General features: G+C 38.6%; 8 protein-coding genes and 1 non-coding gene across 9 annotated transcripts; 4 read left to right on the top strand and 5 right to left on the bottom strand.

Annotated features, from left to right (window-relative positions):
* Positions 1-116: 116 nt before the first annotated feature.
* YKU70 (ATP-dependent DNA helicase YKU70) lies at positions 117-1,925 on the bottom strand (the record flags this gene model as incomplete). The annotated part of the gene is made up of 1 exon (XM_018367397.1): positions 117-1,925. One exon carries the CDS (start codon positions 1,923-1,925, stop codon positions 117-119), a length of 1,809 nt encoding a protein of 602 aa, XP_018220331.1.
* Positions 1,926-2,112: 187 nt separating this feature from the next.
* DI49_4370 lies at positions 2,113-2,201 on the bottom strand. The gene is given in 2 exon segments: positions 2,113-2,149; positions 2,162-2,201. It is a non-coding gene; the product is annotated as a tRNA-Tyr (tRNA).
* Positions 2,202-2,505: 304 nt separating this feature from the next.
* RIT1 (tRNA A64-2'-O-ribosylphosphate transferase) lies at positions 2,506-3,990 on the top strand (the record flags this gene model as incomplete). Its single annotated transcript, XM_018367396.1, has 1 exon — positions 2,506-3,990. The coding sequence occupies one exon, from the start codon at positions 2,506-2,508 to the stop codon at positions 3,988-3,990; it is 1,485 nt and encodes a 494-aa protein (XP_018220330.1).
* Positions 3,991-4,215: 225 nt separating this feature from the next.
* AEP2 (Aep2p) lies at positions 4,216-5,958 on the top strand (the record flags this gene model as incomplete). The annotated part of the gene is made up of 1 exon (XM_018367395.1): positions 4,216-5,958. One exon carries the CDS (start codon positions 4,216-4,218, stop codon positions 5,956-5,958), a length of 1,743 nt encoding a protein of 580 aa, XP_018220329.1.
* Positions 5,959-6,068: 110 nt separating this feature from the next.
* GPI12 (N-acetylglucosaminylphosphatidylinositol deacetylase) lies at positions 6,069-6,977 on the bottom strand (the record flags this gene model as incomplete). Its single annotated transcript, XM_018367394.1, has 1 exon — positions 6,069-6,977. One exon carries the CDS (start codon positions 6,975-6,977, stop codon positions 6,069-6,071), a length of 909 nt encoding a protein of 302 aa, XP_018220328.1.
* Positions 6,978-7,995: 1,018 nt separating this feature from the next.
* CAT8 (DNA-binding transcription factor CAT8) lies at positions 7,996-12,240 on the top strand (the record flags this gene model as incomplete). The annotated part of the gene is made up of 1 exon (XM_018367393.1): positions 7,996-12,240. One exon carries the CDS (start codon positions 7,996-7,998, stop codon positions 12,238-12,240), a length of 4,245 nt encoding a protein of 1,414 aa, XP_018220327.1.
* A 743-nt stretch (positions 12,241-12,983) lies between these two features.
* ATR2 (Atr2p) lies at positions 12,984-14,615 on the top strand (the record flags this gene model as incomplete). The annotated part of the gene is made up of 1 exon (XM_018367392.1): positions 12,984-14,615. The coding sequence occupies one exon, from the start codon at positions 12,984-12,986 to the stop codon at positions 14,613-14,615; it is 1,632 nt and encodes a 543-aa protein (XP_018220326.1).
* Positions 14,616-14,707: 92 nt separating this feature from the next.
* PRM15 (phosphoribomutase PRM15) lies at positions 14,708-16,576 on the bottom strand (the record flags this gene model as incomplete). Its single annotated transcript, XM_018367391.1, has 1 exon — positions 14,708-16,576. The coding sequence occupies one exon, from the start codon at positions 16,574-16,576 to the stop codon at positions 14,708-14,710; it is 1,869 nt and encodes a 622-aa protein (XP_018220325.1).
* A 268-nt stretch (positions 16,577-16,844) lies between these two features.
* On the bottom strand, positions 16,845-19,043 carry FCP1 (protein serine/threonine phosphatase; the record flags this gene model as incomplete). Its single annotated transcript, XM_018367390.1, has 1 exon — positions 16,845-19,043. The coding sequence occupies one exon, from the start codon at positions 19,041-19,043 to the stop codon at positions 16,845-16,847; it is 2,199 nt and encodes a 732-aa protein (XP_018220324.1).
* Between the last annotated feature and the right edge of the window lie 191 nt (positions 19,044-19,234).

Genomic DNA, 19,234 nt, shown 5'->3' with positions numbered 1-19,234 from the left:
TTCTTAGATATATTAAACGGTTTTGTAATTGATTGCATTAAATGTAATCGTTGATATGCTGAGCTTCTCAAGTACGTATTCTATATAACGGCATGCAAGTAAGGAAGTACCAGACCTCATATGTTGAATTTAGGCTTTTTGTCAAATAGTTTCTTTTCATCTTTAACAGAAACGTCATCATCGTTGAACTTACTGTAGAACGTGTTCCAAACTTTAACATATTTGTTTAGCCTTTGAATGGCCGGGTCTTCAGATTTTTCCGATTCCAGTATCTTATTTCTTATATGGTATAATTTCCGCAAGGAATCATCTTCGTGTATCACTCTATTTATTTTGGCTTCAGATGTCTCGTTTTCCTCAGTATTGATCTCAATTTGTAACAAATAATCATGTAAAACTTTGAAATGTCTTTGCAATGATGGGTTTTTGAAGTCAGATGGGTTATATCCATCTCTGAGGTTAAAGTATCCCATTATACTTTGGGTTATCCTCTTCATGTTGTCATAATCCAGTTTATGCTTTTCACCAGAATCATAGGATAGCAAACTCGGGAATTTTCTGATCTCATCTAAAAATGGAATTCTATAGAGATAAAATCCTTCATTATATTCCTCAACACTTGAGGGGGATAGTACAAACAGTGAAGGATGTGAATTGGATTTGAGTTTTCCCCATAGTAAGGCAATTTTATCCTTTTTCCTTAAAGTCTTGAATAAAGAAGTCAACGTCCTTATGGACCCTTCGTATTTTGCCTCATCGGGTACGATAAATGTACTTTTCTCTATATTATTAAAATAATGTATCGACCTGTCTGGCGAGCGGAACCCGATAATCCTCAAAAACGCATCTTTTTGTGTGTAAGCTTCCATAATGACCTGGTTTTGTTTTTCTGATAATTTTATATCCAGATCGCCGTAAGGATAAACTTTGACAGTGTTGCCAGTAACATCTGCACCCGTCATAGGATTTAAAAACTTTCTTTTTGAATACGCTTCTTGTCTGATGTCCTCGTGCTCGTATACAAGTTTGTACCTAACTCCAGCTTTCTCATGACTATGCATGGTATAACCCTTAACTCCAGTAATGAAATTTGCGTCCTCATCAAAAATCAAAGGACATTGAAACGCTATTCTTTTCACTTCCTTTTTCCTCAAGATTTTGGATTTGATATATTTGGCGTCTAATGGCTTTGTGTTTGGCCCATCAAATTCAGAATCTAAGTCCATGCCCTTATTTTTATGTGCACCTAGCTGTAAAATATCCGAGTAAAACTCGTTGTCAAATGAATTGTCCCCATAACCAATAAAAAATGTTACAAAATTTACCATATTGTCGAATAAATCAATTGTAAGCCTTCTTAATCTTGCTCGTTCGTCAGCATCTTGTGATTCTTGCGGTTTGTCGTTGTCAGTGAATAGAAATATCTTCTTGCTACTCAGTTGCTTTTGTCCGGGAATACTCTGCAAAAAGGTGTCCAGCATAAAAGTAAATAATTTACCTAGCGGCATTTGCATTTGCTTCTTCGAAAGTTGAAAGTTAAAGTATTCAAATAGGGTTAATCGTCCCGATGAAAGGTCCTCTAAAAGGTCATTTAATATCTTCATGAACTTAGCATTAATATCCCTTAGTGGAAACAGTTCATAAATACCTTCTTTAGCGTCATCTCTACTACAGTAATAAAAATAGCATCCTATAGACGTCCCGGGTCTTGTAATGACCAATTGTGACATCAGTTCATTTAATGACTCTAGAATTTCCAATAGTGGCGATTTATAGTTCAGCTCCGGTGACTCTTTGAACATTGATTCCGACAGTTCAATGCAAAATATGATGCCTTCGTGGATGTCGAATTTTCTGTAACTAGCATCATCCGTTGTGTCGTTAAAATTTCCGATGCTACTAAAGGCGTGACTTGGTGATTGCATGGCACCTACTTTAAAGCTGGGTACGATTGGTTATTCTGTCGTTACCTCCAACAAGTCTGATCGATCGATACTGATAGCAATACTGCCGAAAACCGCGATGGCTTATCCTTCCTTAATTATGTTTACAATTCAATGAATACTACCGAGATGATGATGAGAGAGAAAAAAAAATAAAAAATTAAAAATATCTCCCGGGGGCGAGTCGAACGCCCGATCTCAAGATTTCGTGGTAATAAATTACAGTCTTGCGCCTTAGACCAACTTGGCTACCGAGAGTGGTATTTGTTGAAATATCTGCTATTAGATAATGTTGATGTATCAGCAACAGTAGGACATAATTAACCGCATAATGACTTGAGAGAGTAATTTCGCCTTTCAGAGACAAAATAAAAACTCTTTGCAACAATATCTACTCGTCGAATTTCCTTTCGGGTTTACGTATATGTATGTGTCTGTCTGATCGTCATAAGGCAGAGTTTTATGCATTTCGAACCTGAAAAAAAATTTGAAAATTTGAGTTTGCGATGGAAGTGATCGAATGAACTTCGCTTAAAAGTACCACTTCGTATAGCCATCTAAAATGGACGAAGAAATTCTTCTTTCATTGTCTCAAATCAATAAAGATGTTAGAAAGGAAAACAAATCTGTCAGAAATAGGCTTCAGAGCATCCTTTTAGATAATAGGTTTTTACGAGAGCGAGTTCTTCCCCTTTTTCCTCATTTTCCAATAGTACCCAACGAAAGATGTGGTTTGTGGTATTGTGAACCTTCAAGTTTTAAACAAACGAGTTACTTTAAGAGCACAGATGGTCATGTCAATCAATGGGATTTTAGCACCCGTAGACTGAACTTTCATTTGTTAGAGGTTATCCAAGAAAATAAAGGTATTATAATAGTTGATAGTACGAGAAGGGGAAAAAAGATCCCCGATGCTTTAAGTAAAACTGTGCCAATATGGTGTGCGGTGTTAAATACGATAATGCTACAGGAAACTGAAGAAAATGTAGATATTGATAAAGTTCTATACGTTCCACCTGAAACAGTTCCCAAATCAGAATATGATATGATCAAAAGAAAGATACCTGAATTAGTCGACAAACTCCAAAAATTGAATGTTATAGACTCCACGATGTTGAACAAATTGTTCAAGGGTAAGATACTACGGCCTATATGGGTTCATCCCGGCTCTTCACTACTAAACCATTCTGTCGATTATTTCACAGGCGAAATAGAAGAGCAGGAAACCTGGGAAACTCCTGAAGACCAAAACATCATACCTATCATCTTGTGTACAGTGAGCTACCAAGCACAAGATGGTGTGGATAAAAGATACGGATTTACCTATGTTCAGGGTGCAGCTGATGATCATGAGCTCTGGTCTTTCGGATTAGATTCCGAAATGTTTTGGTCTCATATAGACTACTTGGGCGATGCAAATAATTCAGATGACCAGCTGTGTGGTTACATCACAGATCAGATTGCTAAAAAACTGGAACATCAACTTTCCATACAAGATAAAGGCGGCCTAGACGACATTTTCGAAAACATTGATAAAATTACGAACGAAATATCCTTAGGAAAGGTAATCCAAGGCTTGACTATCAACGAGAAGCTGGAAGAAGAATTAAAGGTGCAGTATGAAAAAGTGATAATTCTCAGCAATTCGGTGGCCATTGCTGCACAAACAGACAGTGTGGAAGAAGGCAGGACGGATCCATTTATTTCAGTATACAAATTACAAAGTGGGGACAAGAAGAGTTCGAAAGCTTTACGAACCACTTTCCCGATGATTCATCAAGAAGTGCAACCAGTCTTTGTAAATCCGACGATAGGAATGAAGCCGATACTCATCTGTTGTAATACGGGCACAGATATGTCAATTGGTGTAATTTTGAGTATCCTTTGCTCCCAATATAACGAAGAATGGATCCTCACGTCGGAGTTGCCGGTAGTTAACAAGATCATAATAAGGAAACACTTGACAAAACTGATCTCTCATTTACATGGTCGTAACGTTAATCCATCCCGGGCTACACTAAACAGTGTCAACAGTTTCTTGATGTAATATGATAGATATTGTCGCTGATAAATAAATAGTCTTCGTTTTGTTGTATATCTCGGTATTAAATTGAATATTACTTTTTGCCCCAGGAAGCGGGTTACCACCTCTGTTCTGTAAAGAAATATCAAAAAAGAGCCTTCCATACATTGGTTAATGAAAAGAGAGAGTCAAGAAAGAAATACTAAAGCTCCCCTTCTCCTTCCAGCCTCCGGTCTAGGTTTATGATTAATGTGGATGAATAAACTGGCTAAATATCCATCTCCTAGTATTTTGGGCCTATATACGAGAAGGTTTTGTAATGAATCATTTCGGTCGCTACAGGAGTTTGACATACTGCCGAACACTATGAGAGGCAATCCAGTCCATTCTCGAAGAGCATGTGTAACCACTCGAGTACTCATGCGTGATATAACAGTTCGAAAGTTCTGCACGACCCATAGATCAAATTCAATTGATCAGCCAACCAATGGAAATACTAAGAGAGCTCATGATAAATTCAAGATCAAGGAAATACCCATAGACATGTTCACGTTAAGACGCATTATTGATTCGAGTAGTATGAGCGAACCGGATTTTTCGAAAAGCATGACCTATTTATTTGTAAAGGCTGTAAACTCGGAAGCGAGGGAAACTTTATCGTTAGAAGATCTGTCCTTCCTTTTAAACAATCTATATTCACAACGGTTTGGAATCAAGAAAATCTGTAAAGACATTAATGTTAAGTATTCGGAATTCTGGTTTAAACTCTTTTCCCTTTACGCAGAAAAAGTGGATGTCAAGAGAGACCAAATCAATTTACGAAATACAGCATTAGATTCATGCGAAATTTTCGATATGAACCTCCTAATTAAAAACTTCATAGAACTTGGTCAACTGGGAAAAGCTCAAAAAGTTTTAAGCTTTATTCTCGATAGAAACTCCGATATATTGCTCTCCCCGAATAATGCAGATATCGGTACAATAATCCATTTTCTTCAATTACGTTGCGGTGCATTGGCAGCCTATTGGAAGATTCCAGATAATAGCGAGCAAGAATATTCACGAAAGACGGTTCGGCTAGGTGCCGAAAATACGTCAATTCGCATCTCCTCTAGCTACAAGGCCATGGACCATCAGACCTTATTGAAGATTGCTGATGTCGTATTACAAAAAGAAAGGTTACTGAATTCTGAGGATTTAGTATCCGTTTTAATTCAGTCATTTGGACACTTGGGGCAAACTCAAATTTTGGAGAGATGTATTGAACACATATGGCAAATATCATTGCAAGAGTTTCCCAGCCGTGCAACGATCAAGCCTAAGGCACGAGGATGTTATCCAAGTTCGAAGATCCTCGTTTCAATTTTGGTATCTTTCCACTTGAATGACAACGATCTTCATAGAGGCTTGAGTATTCTAGATTCTTTCATAAAATATTATCCTGAAGTGAAATTGGATGAGTTGTTTTGGAGGAGATTGTTTCAGTTGAGTCATTTTGCATGGAAGCCAGCACACGACAAAAGAGCCACATCTATTGTTAGATGCTGGCACTTGATGAAGCATTGGCATGAATCCAAAGGGTTGAGCCCTTCTGTTGATTATGAGACACTGAGGCAATTGTATGACCTGGCGAAAAAAACAGGCAATTATTCGCTTGCTATTGATGTTTTACAAAACTTCAAATTAGGAATTACGAAAACGAGGGCTATGAAGTCCGAAAAAATCAATGGTATTGTTACCAAGTACCAGAAATATATTATAAAACAGCTTGTAAATAGAGGTAAACCCTCAGCAGCGAGAGAATTCATCAATAATTTCAGTTTCGATAGAAGAGCAGTCAAAGAATTGAATATTTTCTGTACGAATCGTATACTGTTAAGGAGTAAGAAATTGAAAAATAAGACCGAGAACAGAAAAGAAAGGATCGGATCGGGACAAGGAAACTTTGATGATGATGATGATGATGGTATGGTTATAGGTAGTTTGTGGTAAACTGTAAGTAGATTTTGATGTTTTTTTCTTCCTTATATTCTTTTTCTAAATGTATAGATAGGGTGTAAATAATGGGACTTTTCTTTTTTTTTCTATCTATATATTCTCACTTAATATGTAAAAACGTCAAATTCATTAACAAAAACGAATCTTGATAAAATCCACCATCCATACCTAAACCAAACAACCTGAGATTTATGGGCATTCAACATGGCTGCATACGCCAAAATATACTGTGAATGTGTATTCATCAGCAATAGACTATCTTTTTCGGTTGCCGTTGAGGGCGGGAGCGGCTGAATGGATTTACCAAATGGGGAAACTGTGCTGTAAAGCATTTTCAAGATTTCCCAAATAAAAGAGTTGTACTTCAAAAAGATATTGTTCTTGTAGCTTCTCAAGTATAGCGCTGCGATATGAGCGTTTTTTCCATTTTCCTTAGCCTTGGACCGAACGTAATCATTCATGAATGTCTCAACCGCGATATGGCAACTTTTATGATTGATATGGTTGGATACACCATATGAATCAAAAGTCACGATAATTTGGTTCAGCTCCTCGTTGTTTACGTCTATAGTTCTCGAAAGAGTAGAGGTTATAGAATCGATATCCCATTCTTCGTCCATACCGTCTTCAAAATTCATGACTTGTACCGAGACAGGTCTTTCATTTCGTAGCAACAAAACGGCCGAATCGTTTAACTCCTTTGCTCTTGTGTCCCCAAGACCCTCAGCGTCACCCTTAGACAAGCACAGTATGTTAAATGGGACGGTGTCCGGGAAGTACGCATGTAGCTGAGAGATAACGGGTGAGAAAAACATTACTTCGTCATCAGGGTGTGCTATGACCAAGTTGATTTGAGAGTTGCTACTCCTGTGGGGAAAAATATGCTGCAACGAATCTGTATTCCGGGAAAGAATTTTGGGTGTAAAATAAATGTATAGTACGGTTAAAACTATTGCTAATTTGGTGATTTTGAAAAGCAGCTTTGAGAAACATACTTTTACACGCCTCGACATCTTCTTCTAACGTTTATGCAGACTTGAAAAAGCGTTTCTTCCACTCTATTTTACTTATGTATGCTAAATCAAGAAGAAATCAAACAGAATATCACAGCTCAATACATAACCTGAGGCTTTTTTCTCCCTTATAATCCTTCTAGAAGTAATTAGCGTGACTCCATCCATAATAGAGAGAGAAACAAGCGAGAAGAAACAAGAAATTAAGGAGAAGATCTAAGAAGTTACCCAGACGGGAGCATTTTATAACACGTTCACGCGTAAGGTTAATGCCCCAGAGGCACAAATGGTCAATAAAAAGCTTTTGGGAACGACGAATTCATCAACTTGATACCCATATGGGGCGTTGTTTTAGTATTGTTCTATAATGCGGCAACCTTGTCTTAATGCGGCAGTTTACGAATAGCCGCCGGCGCATCTCCTCGGTTACCCTAGTAAAGAGTACCGAGTCCGGTTTTTTTTGAGTTCCTTTTTGGCGTTTCCTTTTTTTTTTGGCTCTTTTCCTCCTGTTTGTTTGGCTATTGCATGAGCTTGAGAAGATAAGAAATAGGATCGAAAATAGAAGGCAGCCTGGAGCTGAAGTAATTAGTAACAGAGAATAGAGTTTGTAGTACCGTGCGTACACTACAACTACCTCAGTAACCATCCAGATCAACAAAGGCTTGATATTTGACGGTTTTCCATATCGGTGCTATCAGTATACTTTATTAGCATTCATTTTTTTTTTTGCCGCCGAGATTTTCTGTGCGTTTGTTCGTGAAGTGTGATATCCGGGGTATGCATTGTGCGGCGGGGCTGATTTTGTGGGGTACGAAAGAATGATTGGTCAGTGACACTCAAAAAAACAACCATTTAGTAGATTTGTTAAGACTCCCCTTTAAAACCGTGAGATAGCAAGGTACCAAGATTTTGATGACAATTCATCACGAAATTTACCTATTCATAAACGAAATTTTACCATCTTCATCCTCATCTTCAAAGCAAAGATATTGACAGAAGAAAATACAGTTATAAAACTATGGCAAATAGTTCTGATCGGCAGGGCTTGGAGCCCAGGATTATTAGAACTCTGGGTTCACAAACGCTAGGTGGCCCTAATGCTCCTCATAAATCCTCAAATACAGAGGCAAATCCTACGTTTTCCGAAAATTCAAATGAAGCGTTGATCAAGACAACTTCCCCGACCCCTTTATCCACACCTATTTATAGGATAGCCCAAGCTTGTGATAGGTGTCGATCTAAAAAGACAAGATGTGACGGAAAAAGGCCACAGTGTTCACAATGTGCTGCTGTCGGGTTTGAATGCAGAATAAGCGACAAACTGCTAAGGAAGGCATATCCAAAAGGATATACAGAAAGTCTAGAAGAAAGAGTGCGTGAACTAGAGGCAGAAAATAAGAGATTGTTAGCAATATGTGATATCAAAGAACAGCAAATAAACCTCGTTTCACAGTCACGGCCACCAACATCTTTGGATAATACTGTTAACGATAATTTTAAGCAAGAGTTGAAAGACGCGCCATTGAATTTGTCTTCTGCAAACATTTATCTATTAAACCAGACTGCTAATAAGCAACTCCAAAATGGTAAAGTTGACAATAATCGTAGTGATTCGACTATGGGTTTACTGGCAACGTCTCCTCCACTGTCACATAAAGACCATGTTTGTGATGGTGTTTCATGTACAAACAATCTGCATGCTAAGCCTACTTCCACGAGTTTGAACGATCCAACCGTCATTTCATTCGAACAGAATGAAGCTCCAGGCCTCCCCGCTGTAAAGGCTTTAAAATCTATGACAACTCACCAACGTAGCACTCAGTTGGCAACTTTGGTTTCTTTATCCATTCCAAGATCAACTGAAGAGATTTTATTCATTCCCCAACTCCTAACCAGAATCAGGCAAATCTTTGGCTTCAACTCAAAGCAATGCCTATATACGGTATCGTTGTTGTCTTCATTAAAGAATTGGTTGCCAGCGCCAAAACTTTTGTTGTCCTCAACTTCAACAAAACTAAAAGAAAACGATGATTCAGCATTTTTGAATACCTTCGAAACAACAAGTCTTGCTGAGTTTGATGATTTAAAGGAGTTTTTAATCTCTTTGAAGTTTGACATTAATTCATTTTCAAACCAACAACCAGGAACACTGAATGGCAATCCCAATAATGACTTACTTTCGTTGAACGAGATCAAAGAGCTTCTACATTTGTTTTTCAAGTTTTGGTCAAACCAAGTACCAATTTTAAACAATGACCATTTCCTATTATATTTCAATAATTTTGTTGAAGTTATCAAAGATTTACCTTTGGAAATTAAAAAAGCTAATAGCGGCACTAACACTCACGCAACCACCAACCATCAAATATTTGCCTTGAAGCTCATAGTAATGTTACAAATGGGGTTGCTAATTAAGATTAAAAAAGAGAAAATAAAAGATACCGTGCCAAGGAATCCGAATGCAAAGTTTGCCAAATTATTAGTGTATTATCATGAGATCTCCTCAATCATTCCGAAAAATCCGTACTTCTTAAACATGTCCACAACTTCCCTTCCATCTTTACAATTGTTATCCTTGACGTCGTTTTATTTCCTAAACGTTGGTGATATTCCGGCAATTTACGGATTGAGAGGCCGTATAGTTTCTATGTCACAACAATTAAGGCTCCACAGGTGTCCCAGTGCAGTATTAAGTGTACATTCTAATCCAGTTCTACAAAAATTTGAACAAAGTGAAAGAAGATTACTATTTTGGGCGGTTTATTATATTGACGTTTTTGCATCTTTACAATTGGGTGTTCCTCGTTTACTTAAGGATTTTGATATTGAATGTGCGTTACCAATATCTGATGTTGAATTTGAGGACCAGTTAGCCTCGGAAAATGAAAAAACAAAGAACAAAACTAAGAAGATTCAATTGCAAGGTCAGGTTTCGAGTTTTTCGTTGCAGATAATTAGATTTGCTAAAATTTTGGGGAACATTCTGGATTCAATCTTTAAGAGGGGTATGATGGATGAACGCGTCACCTCTGAAATAGCATTAGTACACGAAAATGCACTGGATAATTGGAGAAATCAATTACCTGAAATGTATTATTTCCAAATAACCGTAAATGGAACTGTGAATTTAGACGATATAAGAGCAAACAACTCAAGAAACACCGAAACAAAATTTGACAGGAAGGACATAATTTGTTTTGAGAAAAACGTATTATTATTGTTTTATTTCTTAGCGAAATCCATGATTCATTTGCCTGTTATCGCAACTAAGCCTTTGCCCAAAAATGTTGACAACTCAACCAAAAAGAAGCACTCGATGTTCAATAATGATAATAAAAGTATTAATAGCCAAGATCACTCAGTAGTGGATGTCGATATGACATCCCCTGCCATAAGAACATCATCTTCATACATCATTTTGCAACAAGCGACAAATGCGACGCTTACACTTTTCCAATCCATTAATTCAACTTACTTACCGCTACCTTTGAACGTTTCGAGAACTTTGATTAGATTCTCGTTATTATGTGCTAGAGGATCTTTAGAATATACTAAAGGTGGCGCGTTATTTTTGGATAACAAGAACCTCCTTTTGGATACTATTAAAGACATTGAAAATGACAGGCTTCTTGGTTTGCCCGGAGTCGCCTCTTGGCATACACTGAAGTTGTTTGACATGACCATCAATTTACTTCTAAAAGCACCTAATGTAAAAGTGGAAAGATTAGATAAGTTTCTGGAAAAGAAACTAAATTACTATAATAGATTGATGGGACTGCCGCCAACTACAACTACATCGTCGGAACCACTTTTCTGCTCTCAATCTAAGAATAGTCCAGATAGTGGATCAAGAAACTCTATCGTGAAAAGAGAAAATCCTGAAAATGAGTATCTCTATGGGGATGACACAGACATGGATAAGCCATCAACGGAGAATGCACACAACGTGAACAAGAGGCTAAAGCATGAAAAAGTTATTAGCCAAACCATAGGTGATGATAATATGTCTAAAAACCAAACCGTATCAAAGTTTCAGCAGGATAGCAAGAAAAATATGTCTACTAGCAATTTGTTTCCTTTTTCATTTAGTAATACCGACCTTACTGCATTGTTTACAAATCCCGAGGGGTTGAATTTTGCGGACACTAATGATTATGACAGAAATGATGGTAGTAAAACTTCTATGGATGCGGTAGATACCAATATTGGAAACTTGAGTTTTTTGAATATGGCTCCGTTTTTACAAGCAGGCAACGCAAACCAAAACGTAGATGATAACAAGGTCGCGGACAAAAATGCAATATTTAGCCTTCCAAGTAACTTGGATCTAATGAAAGATAGCTTGGACTCTAAACTAGAAATTTCAAGTTCCACTACTAAACAAAATTCTGAGTTTCTAGACAATGATCAGCTACCACCGACAGGTAGAGATGTTAGTATGGAAAAGAGCAATCCGATTTTCAATAACAAAAGCAATTATAGTCTGACAAAGTTGATGAGACTGCTAAACAATGATAATTCCTTTTCCAATATTAGTATCAACAACTTTCTTTATCAAAATGAGTCTTCAAGGAATGATCCAGCTAACAAAGCAGCCACCAAAGTTAGTTCAAACTTCAACCCAGCTTCTACTGCTAGCAATACGAGTCGAAGCAGTATCACAGGAAACAAAAAAAATGGCATGGATAATTGTGATATCAACGATTTTGGCAACTTCAATAATTTCATGACAAATGTTAATTATTCTGGGGTGGACTATGATTACATAGTAGACGCATCACTTGGGCTGGCTCCTTTACTAGTGGATACGCCGGATATTTCAAATACTAACACAACATCTACAACATCAAATCGGAGTAAAAACAGCATAATATTGGATCCAACGTTTAATGATGACCCGGATCGATTGCGTTCAAATGCCAGGGAAGTATTGAACCCCACAGATTCAATTTTAAGCCAAGGAATTATGTCTTCAATAAGCCCCAGAACCACCAGCAACCAGAGATCCCTATCATCTGGTAATTATTCAAAAAGCAATGGTAATTCTCGGAAGAATTCAAAGAATGCGAAGAGTGACCAATCAGATACACCTTCCACGCTTTTCAAAATGAAAAGAACGTCGTCAAGCTCTTCCACATCCCACCGTGGCCCAAGACGCCCTCCGAAGCATCGTTACGGTACAGATCAATCAAAAAGTCCCAGTGACGTAGGTCCCAGTGCGGATACTCTACCAGACTTATTCCAATGGCAAAACGCCAGGTAGCAGCATTGTTCGTTCTAATATATACACATGTACGGAATACGTAAAAGAAATATACATAAAACAGTTAATATATTCACATTCGGTTTCATAAAAGTACGGTTATTTTCATTATTCTATTTCTTTATTTATTTAAAATCTTTGCAGTATCACATCACCCAAGAATATCTGGATGTATTATCTGAAAGGAATGACAACCAAAGGGACGCCAAAAACAAAAGGATCAAGAGTGCGTATTTCAAGAGGCTTTTTTTTCATCGAATATAGTTCAAAATAGGAAATTTGTCATCAGTTTCTATGGTTACCTGACCATACGAACTTTTTCTTCCGTAAGAGCAACATGTGGGAGCGCGGAGTCTGCAAGAAAAGGAAAATAAAGGCAACAAGGGTGCGCGTAATAGCGCCAGCGATTATAAATGCGACGCCAAAACCGTGGTTCGTATACTCTTCGAGAAATTTTTTTCTTTTTTTTAGCATACAATTGCCCGTAGAACGCGTAAATTTGCCTTGCTTTTACCAAAAAGGTATTGAGATAACGACATCATGACAAATATCTAGCGAAGCCATTGCTATGGTTACGAGCTAGATCTTTGTTCCCAGTCTTTTTGAGTAGATAGTACAGGAGGTGCAACTATCATAAAACTCGTATATAAGGCAATGAAATCCCGTATTGCAACCCTTGCTAAGCTTTGAATTTCAACAATGCATCAATAAACTATACAACTAAAGTTATTGAGTTCATAATAATGCGTCCAGTCTTCAAAGAGAAGATGAGCGTACAGAGTACGGGTTCGCCGGTAATTGACAAAATCTCGACGAAAGCAGAGGACAAAGTAGTAGTTTCCACAGAGGATGAAGACGTGACAACAGTTGCTTCCTCGAACAATTCAATTCAAGCACCCAATGACTCGCCATGGCAAGATCCAACATATTTCAGTTCTTTTGGGAGGGAACTAATGTTTATAGTCACATGTATGTTAGCGCAATTGCTGAATCAAGCAGGCCAGACGCATGCCCTTACCATAATGAATGTTCTGTCAAAGTCCTTCGATTCAGAGTCGGACAAGCAGGCCTGGTTAATGGCATCGTTCCCCTTGGTTGCTGGATCTTTTATCCTTATAAGTGGGAGGCTAGGTGATATTTATGGACTAAAGAAAATGCTAATGATCGGTTACGTTACCATAATCGTTTGGTCACTAATCTGTGGCCTTTCTAAATATTCCAATAACGATGCATTTTTCATTACATGTCGTGCGTTTCAAGGGCTGGGGATCGCCTTCATCTTACCAAACGTTATGGGACTGGTTGGTCACGTTTATAAAGTTGGTTCAACGAGAAAAAACCTAGTTATTAGTTTCATTGGTGCATGTGCCCCCGCAGGCGGTATGTTTGGTGGATTGTTCGGAGGATTGATTGTTAATGAAGACCCTGAACAGTGGCCTTGGGTGTTTTATGCCTTCGCGATTGCATTTTTTCTTAATTCGATTTTAGCTTGGTATTCTATTCCAAACAATATACCAACAAACGTTCATGGATTTTCGATGGATTGGACTGGCTCTGTTCTTGCTGTTATTGGATTGATCCTGTTCAACTTTGTTTGGAATCAAGCTCCAACAGCAGGTTGGGGTACAGCTTATATTATTGCTCTTTTAATAGTCTCGGTAATCTTTCTCGTTGCTTTCTTTGTCTACGAGGTCAATTACGCTAAAGTTCCTCTACTACCACATGCAGTTACTAAAAACCGCCATATGATTATGATTTTATTGGCCGTATTTTTGGGATGGGGGTCATTTGGTATTTGGACATTCTATTACATGTCTTTCCAACTCAACTTGAGGCATTACAGTCCTGTATGGACTGGTGGTACGTATTTTGTTTTCGTGATCTTCGGTACGATCGCTGCATTTATGGTTGCCCTAACCATCAAGAGAGTAGGACCTGCCTTTTTGTTATGTTTTGCTTTGGTGGCATTTGACGTTGGTTCAATAATGTTTAGTGTGCTGCCGGTAAAACAAAGCTTCTGGAAATTGAACTTTGGAATGCAGGCTATCTTATGCTTTGGTATGGACTTGTCATTCCCTGCTTCATCGATTATATTAAGTGATGGGCTCCCAATGGAGTACCAAGGTATGGCTGGATCGTTAGTGAACACGGTTATTAATTATTCAGCGTCCCTCTGCTTAGGTATGGGAGCTACCGTAGAACATCAGATCAATAAAAACGGCAAGGATTTGTTGAAAGGTTACCGAGGTGCTATATATCTAGGCGTTGGGCTAGCTTCCTTGGGCGTTTTGATTAGCTTCACTTACATGATGGAAACATTTTGGAATAATCGCAGAGATCGCCAAAAGGATAGCGTTATATCGGAAATGAGTTGAATTTATAATAATATAGGTATAGTAATAAACATCGAATAAAACGGTATATTCCTTAGTAAATGTATATAGGTCCCGGTATAAATGGGGCAGCTTCAAAAATTAGTGGTTATATTCATTATTTCCGGTCTAAACCACTCACGTTTCAATACATCCCATGTTAATTTCGCCAAGTAAGAAGCCCTCTTTTCGTTATTCGCACAGGCTTCGATGTAGACTTTAAGCTTTGGTTCCGTCCCTGACCCACGAAGAGTGAGACGAATGTACTCATTAGCATTTCCGTCACTTGGCTTTCCAGATAATGTTATCATTTGAGATGTTGGATCCACTGGCAGAACAGGTTTATGGTCGGGAGTATCAGATTGATATCCAGTAGTTAAATCTCGATAGTAAACTACTTCGATTTCTCCACCGATAAATGGAGGATATGATACGTCTTTTGGGGTATAGACGTTTCTAATGTATTCAAATATTTCATTTGTAACAAGTGGGCTTGGAACAGTATAATAGCCATTGTACTCTTTAAATACGCCATACTTTTTAAATCCATTTTCCAAGATATCTATAGGGTCTAGGTTAGAATCGATTTTCCATTTACAATAAGCTTGCAAAAGAACAACAGCAGCGCTAATACCATCTTTATCATGCTCCATTGCTGGAAACATGTAACCTATCGCTTCTTCGAAACCAAACGGAACATAATACCCTTCCTTTTCCAAAGTGATTGCACGGTTTCCGATCCACTTGAATCCAGTTAGTGTATCTTCGTAAAGGAAGCCTTCCACTTCTGCCATTCTTTTGATCATTTGTGAAGACACTGTTGAACTTAACATAGCTAATGGATGGCTTTGTTGAAATTCTTCATCCATGTTCTTATATCTTTGAAATTCAAAAAATGCAAATAAGAAACCAATTTCATTACCTGTTAGTTGCCGCCATCTATTTGACTGTGTGTCTTTGACGGCAATAGAAAATCTATCAGCATCAGGATCGTTGGCAACTAGTAAATTAATGTCATGTTCTTCTGCTAACCGCATACCGATATCCAAGGCACCTTTTTCTTCAGGATTAGGAAACCCAACAGTCGGGAAAGAAGGATCTGGGTTTTGTTGCTCAGGAACACATAGGTAATCTTTACCTTCCACTAGTGACATTGTCTTTTTCACGATGGTATTGAAAATGTCAAAGCCAACACCATGCATTGGAGTGTACACAAACCATGGTTTAGCCTTTATTTCAAACTTTAGTGGGTTGGTCTCCACTAAGGTTTTAGATACTTCTTTTAAATATAACTTCAACATTTCTTCTCTAGAATACATCAATTTCCCCTGTTTGAGGCCCTTGTCCAAAACTTCAGAAAAATTCCAGACATCGGCCCATGGCTCTAAATTCATGTCAATGGAATCAGAAATGGCATGATCATGTGGCGGAATAATTTGACACCCATTTGAATAGTATACTTTGTATCCATTATCCATCTTTGGATTATGGCTCGCTGTTATCATTACACCGACAGAGGCCTTCAACTTATCTACTGCAAAGGGAACTAAGGGTGTGTGAACAAATTCGTGGTCAGGGTTTAAGTAGTGTACTTTGAATCCTTTCAGAAGAAATGCAGTTGCTGTGGCTCTAGCAAACTCTTTAGAATGAAATCTATGATCGTGTCCCACTACCACTACTAAATTGTCTGGGAACTGTTGTTTTATATAGGTGGCCAGTCCCTGGGTAGCTTGTATAATCACTAAGGTGTTCATTCTACTAAACCCGGCTTGCATTTCTGATCTCAAACCAGCAGTACCAAATTGAATTCTAGTGTCGAATCTCTTATGTAATTCATCCCAGTCGGATTTTTTGCAAAGTGCAGTGACTTCTTCTATAGTTTCTGGGTTACGGTCTTGATTGAACCATAAGGATATGGGACCTTTCAGGTCAGACGGGATGTTATCTGGAAATTGCAGAGACATTCCTTGGTCTTTTGTAACTCAGTGCTCGAGAACATGTCAGGGATTTGGGGACAGAGAAAAAGGACCCTATTATACTCGCAAAAACAAAAGAAAAATAATGCACAGTAGGGAAAAAAAACAAAAGAGGAAGAATATAAAAGATGAGCAGAAATTAGTGCTATTGCTATTTATTAATTGGTTGAAAAACGTGTATTATTAACAATTACAAATGTATAAAGAACAGAGAGGGAAATGAAAAGACGTATACAGTCTGTCTGGCTTGTTCCGGCTAGCCATCCAGCATATCCATTAACTCTTCCTCCAACTGTGAGTCGCTATCTTCATTATTTTCTCCCTCTTCTTCATGTTGTGCAGGACCGTCTTCCTGTGAATGTTCTGCCTTGGTCTTCTTCTGTGGTGCTTCATCAAGACCGTCCTCGATACCTCTCTTTCTGTCAATGTCTCCTGAGTCCTTTTCATCATCAGTTTCACTGTTGTGGTCATTATCGTCGTCGTCATCGCTGGCTGTATCCGGAATATCTTCGTCGTCGTCGTCGTTCAGCCACGATGTACCGGTAGCGAATAAATTTGTATTTTCTTGCGGCATTAACATATGCTGCTGTTCTTGATGCTGATCCAGATATTCTTGTCTCTTTTGTAATTGTTTTTGGAAACTTTGTAATTCTTCGTCAGAAATGGGGCTATCCACGATTAAGGTGTAAGGCTTTTCATCCACTTTCTTCCAGTTCACCAGACATTCGAATATCCAATCTGGATGGACAACTTTGATATCTGGGTTGAATTTTTTCGCCAGACGTGCCTTGTAAGTACCGGGATTCTTAGTGATCAAATGTGTTGTTAGGTAATTTAAATCAGAGGTGGAAGTCGCGCCAAACGTGCTTGTCCATATCACGATATCCGACCTTTGTATGTCGGTTCCTAGGGGTATTAAACCTGAAAAGACAAAATAGCAATTTTGAAAGACTTTTTGCTTTAAACTTGGTATGATTTCCATTAGGTTTGGCTCTGGTTCACTTGGTTGTGATAACATTTGATAGTACGTATTGTGAATGTTTGATAATGTACTCATCAGGTAGTGTAGTTCGTCATCGTCGTCGACTAGTAGTTTTTGGTCATGCAAATGTTTTTGTAGTTTAGCCAGGGGTCGGTTTTGTTGTTGGACTTCTAAGGATGCTGAGTATTCTAGTTTCTTGGTCAATTCTTCCTTGGATTCATTTGCAGAAGGTTCCTCTGCAGTAGCCAATTGATGGTTCAGTTGTTCTTCTTGGCGTTTGACTTCTTTATCTATTTTTTCTTGTAATTGTTTTTCGTTATCCATAATGTCTGTTATCAATTCCTGAGATTCTTGACTCTTTTGTCTCGTTTTCCTTCCTAGTTGCAACATTCCAGCGGACTGCTTGGGTAAGAAATTAGAATTGATATCACCCACACCAACGAAGAAATTATAAGGGACAACTTTAATCAGGTTCGGACACCAATTCCAGACATCACCTCTGTCATCAATAACCACTACCATTGACTGGTCGGTAGGGAACAGTTTAGCTAAAGATTTTGTGGTTAGCGACCCATTTTCGTCACGCGATAGAATTCTATCACCGAACAGTTCACCCGTGGGGTCCACGATCTTGGCAATTTGTAAGGCATAAGCCCGTGTGGCCATTGTGTAGATATGCATTTCGAAAAGAGGGGCCACTTTGGCGAAAAATTCTTTCAAACCAGGCCTTACTTTGACATAGTACCAACATTTTCTTACTGGAGGTGGTTTGGGTACAGAGCCGTCTTCGGTCATGTACATGAGTGGTAATACCAGTTCCTCGTCCAAAGTAAAACTCTTGACGTCCCTTAACGTTTCAAAATTTGGATTATTAGGGTCGTTTTTCCACTCTGCGATGGTAGGATCTACACCACAGTGGATGATGGTTTGATCTAAATCCACGACCAAGATCAACTTCTTGTCCCGTCGTAAATGCTCCTTTAAGGCTCTCCCTGTTCTGATGGCCTCGGTTTCGCTAATCTGTAAGTCCATGTCCCCCACGACGTCCAATGGCACACCGTCGAACGCATCTGCGGAGACTTCTTTCCCACATTGAGTGCACAGACCACCATATACGATATCGTGGTTGCAAGGTCTTTTGATTTCACAGATAACTTGGTTAGCAGTGGCTATTTCGTCGCCCACGTCTACGTTCCAACTTATCAAATCGCCCTCGTAGGGGCTTTCGAAGAACTCTATCGATTCACGTAGTTGTTTGGTTGGCGGAGACACACTACCACCGCCGCCGCCGCCAGGAGAAGAGTCGTGGTCGTTATCATCATCGCTGGTATCAGAGGGCCTTTCGACCAGATACCAAAACTTGTAAACGAGCAATCTGTCCCCTTCTTGAAGAAATGAGCCTACGCTAGGGATGAGTTTATCGATCTGAATAGGATACGGCAAGCCTTCGGGAGACCTTATCTGCGTGGTCATGATGTGCTGTTGCTTATGTATGCACAGTCAATGCAAATACCGCTATAATGGCTAAATCTAAAACCCTTGTCGCGAACTAAATGGAAGAAAGAGGGGGTTTATTTACTAGGATGGATAGTTATTTGTATTGTATGTTTATACTGCAGGTATAAAAAAAAATTTTCCTTTTTTTCGCAAGGGCGCGTTTTTTC

This window comes from Saccharomyces eubayanus, chromosome XIII (assembly GCF_001298625.1).
Source record: "Saccharomyces eubayanus strain FM1318 chromosome XIII, whole genome shotgun sequence".
In the NCBI taxonomy this organism is placed as follows: Eukaryota; Fungi; Ascomycota; class Saccharomycetes; order Saccharomycetales; family Saccharomycetaceae; genus Saccharomyces; species Saccharomyces eubayanus.
The sequence above is the reverse complement of the archived record's forward strand: the minus strand, read 5'-3'. Positions and strand labels throughout refer to the sequence as shown.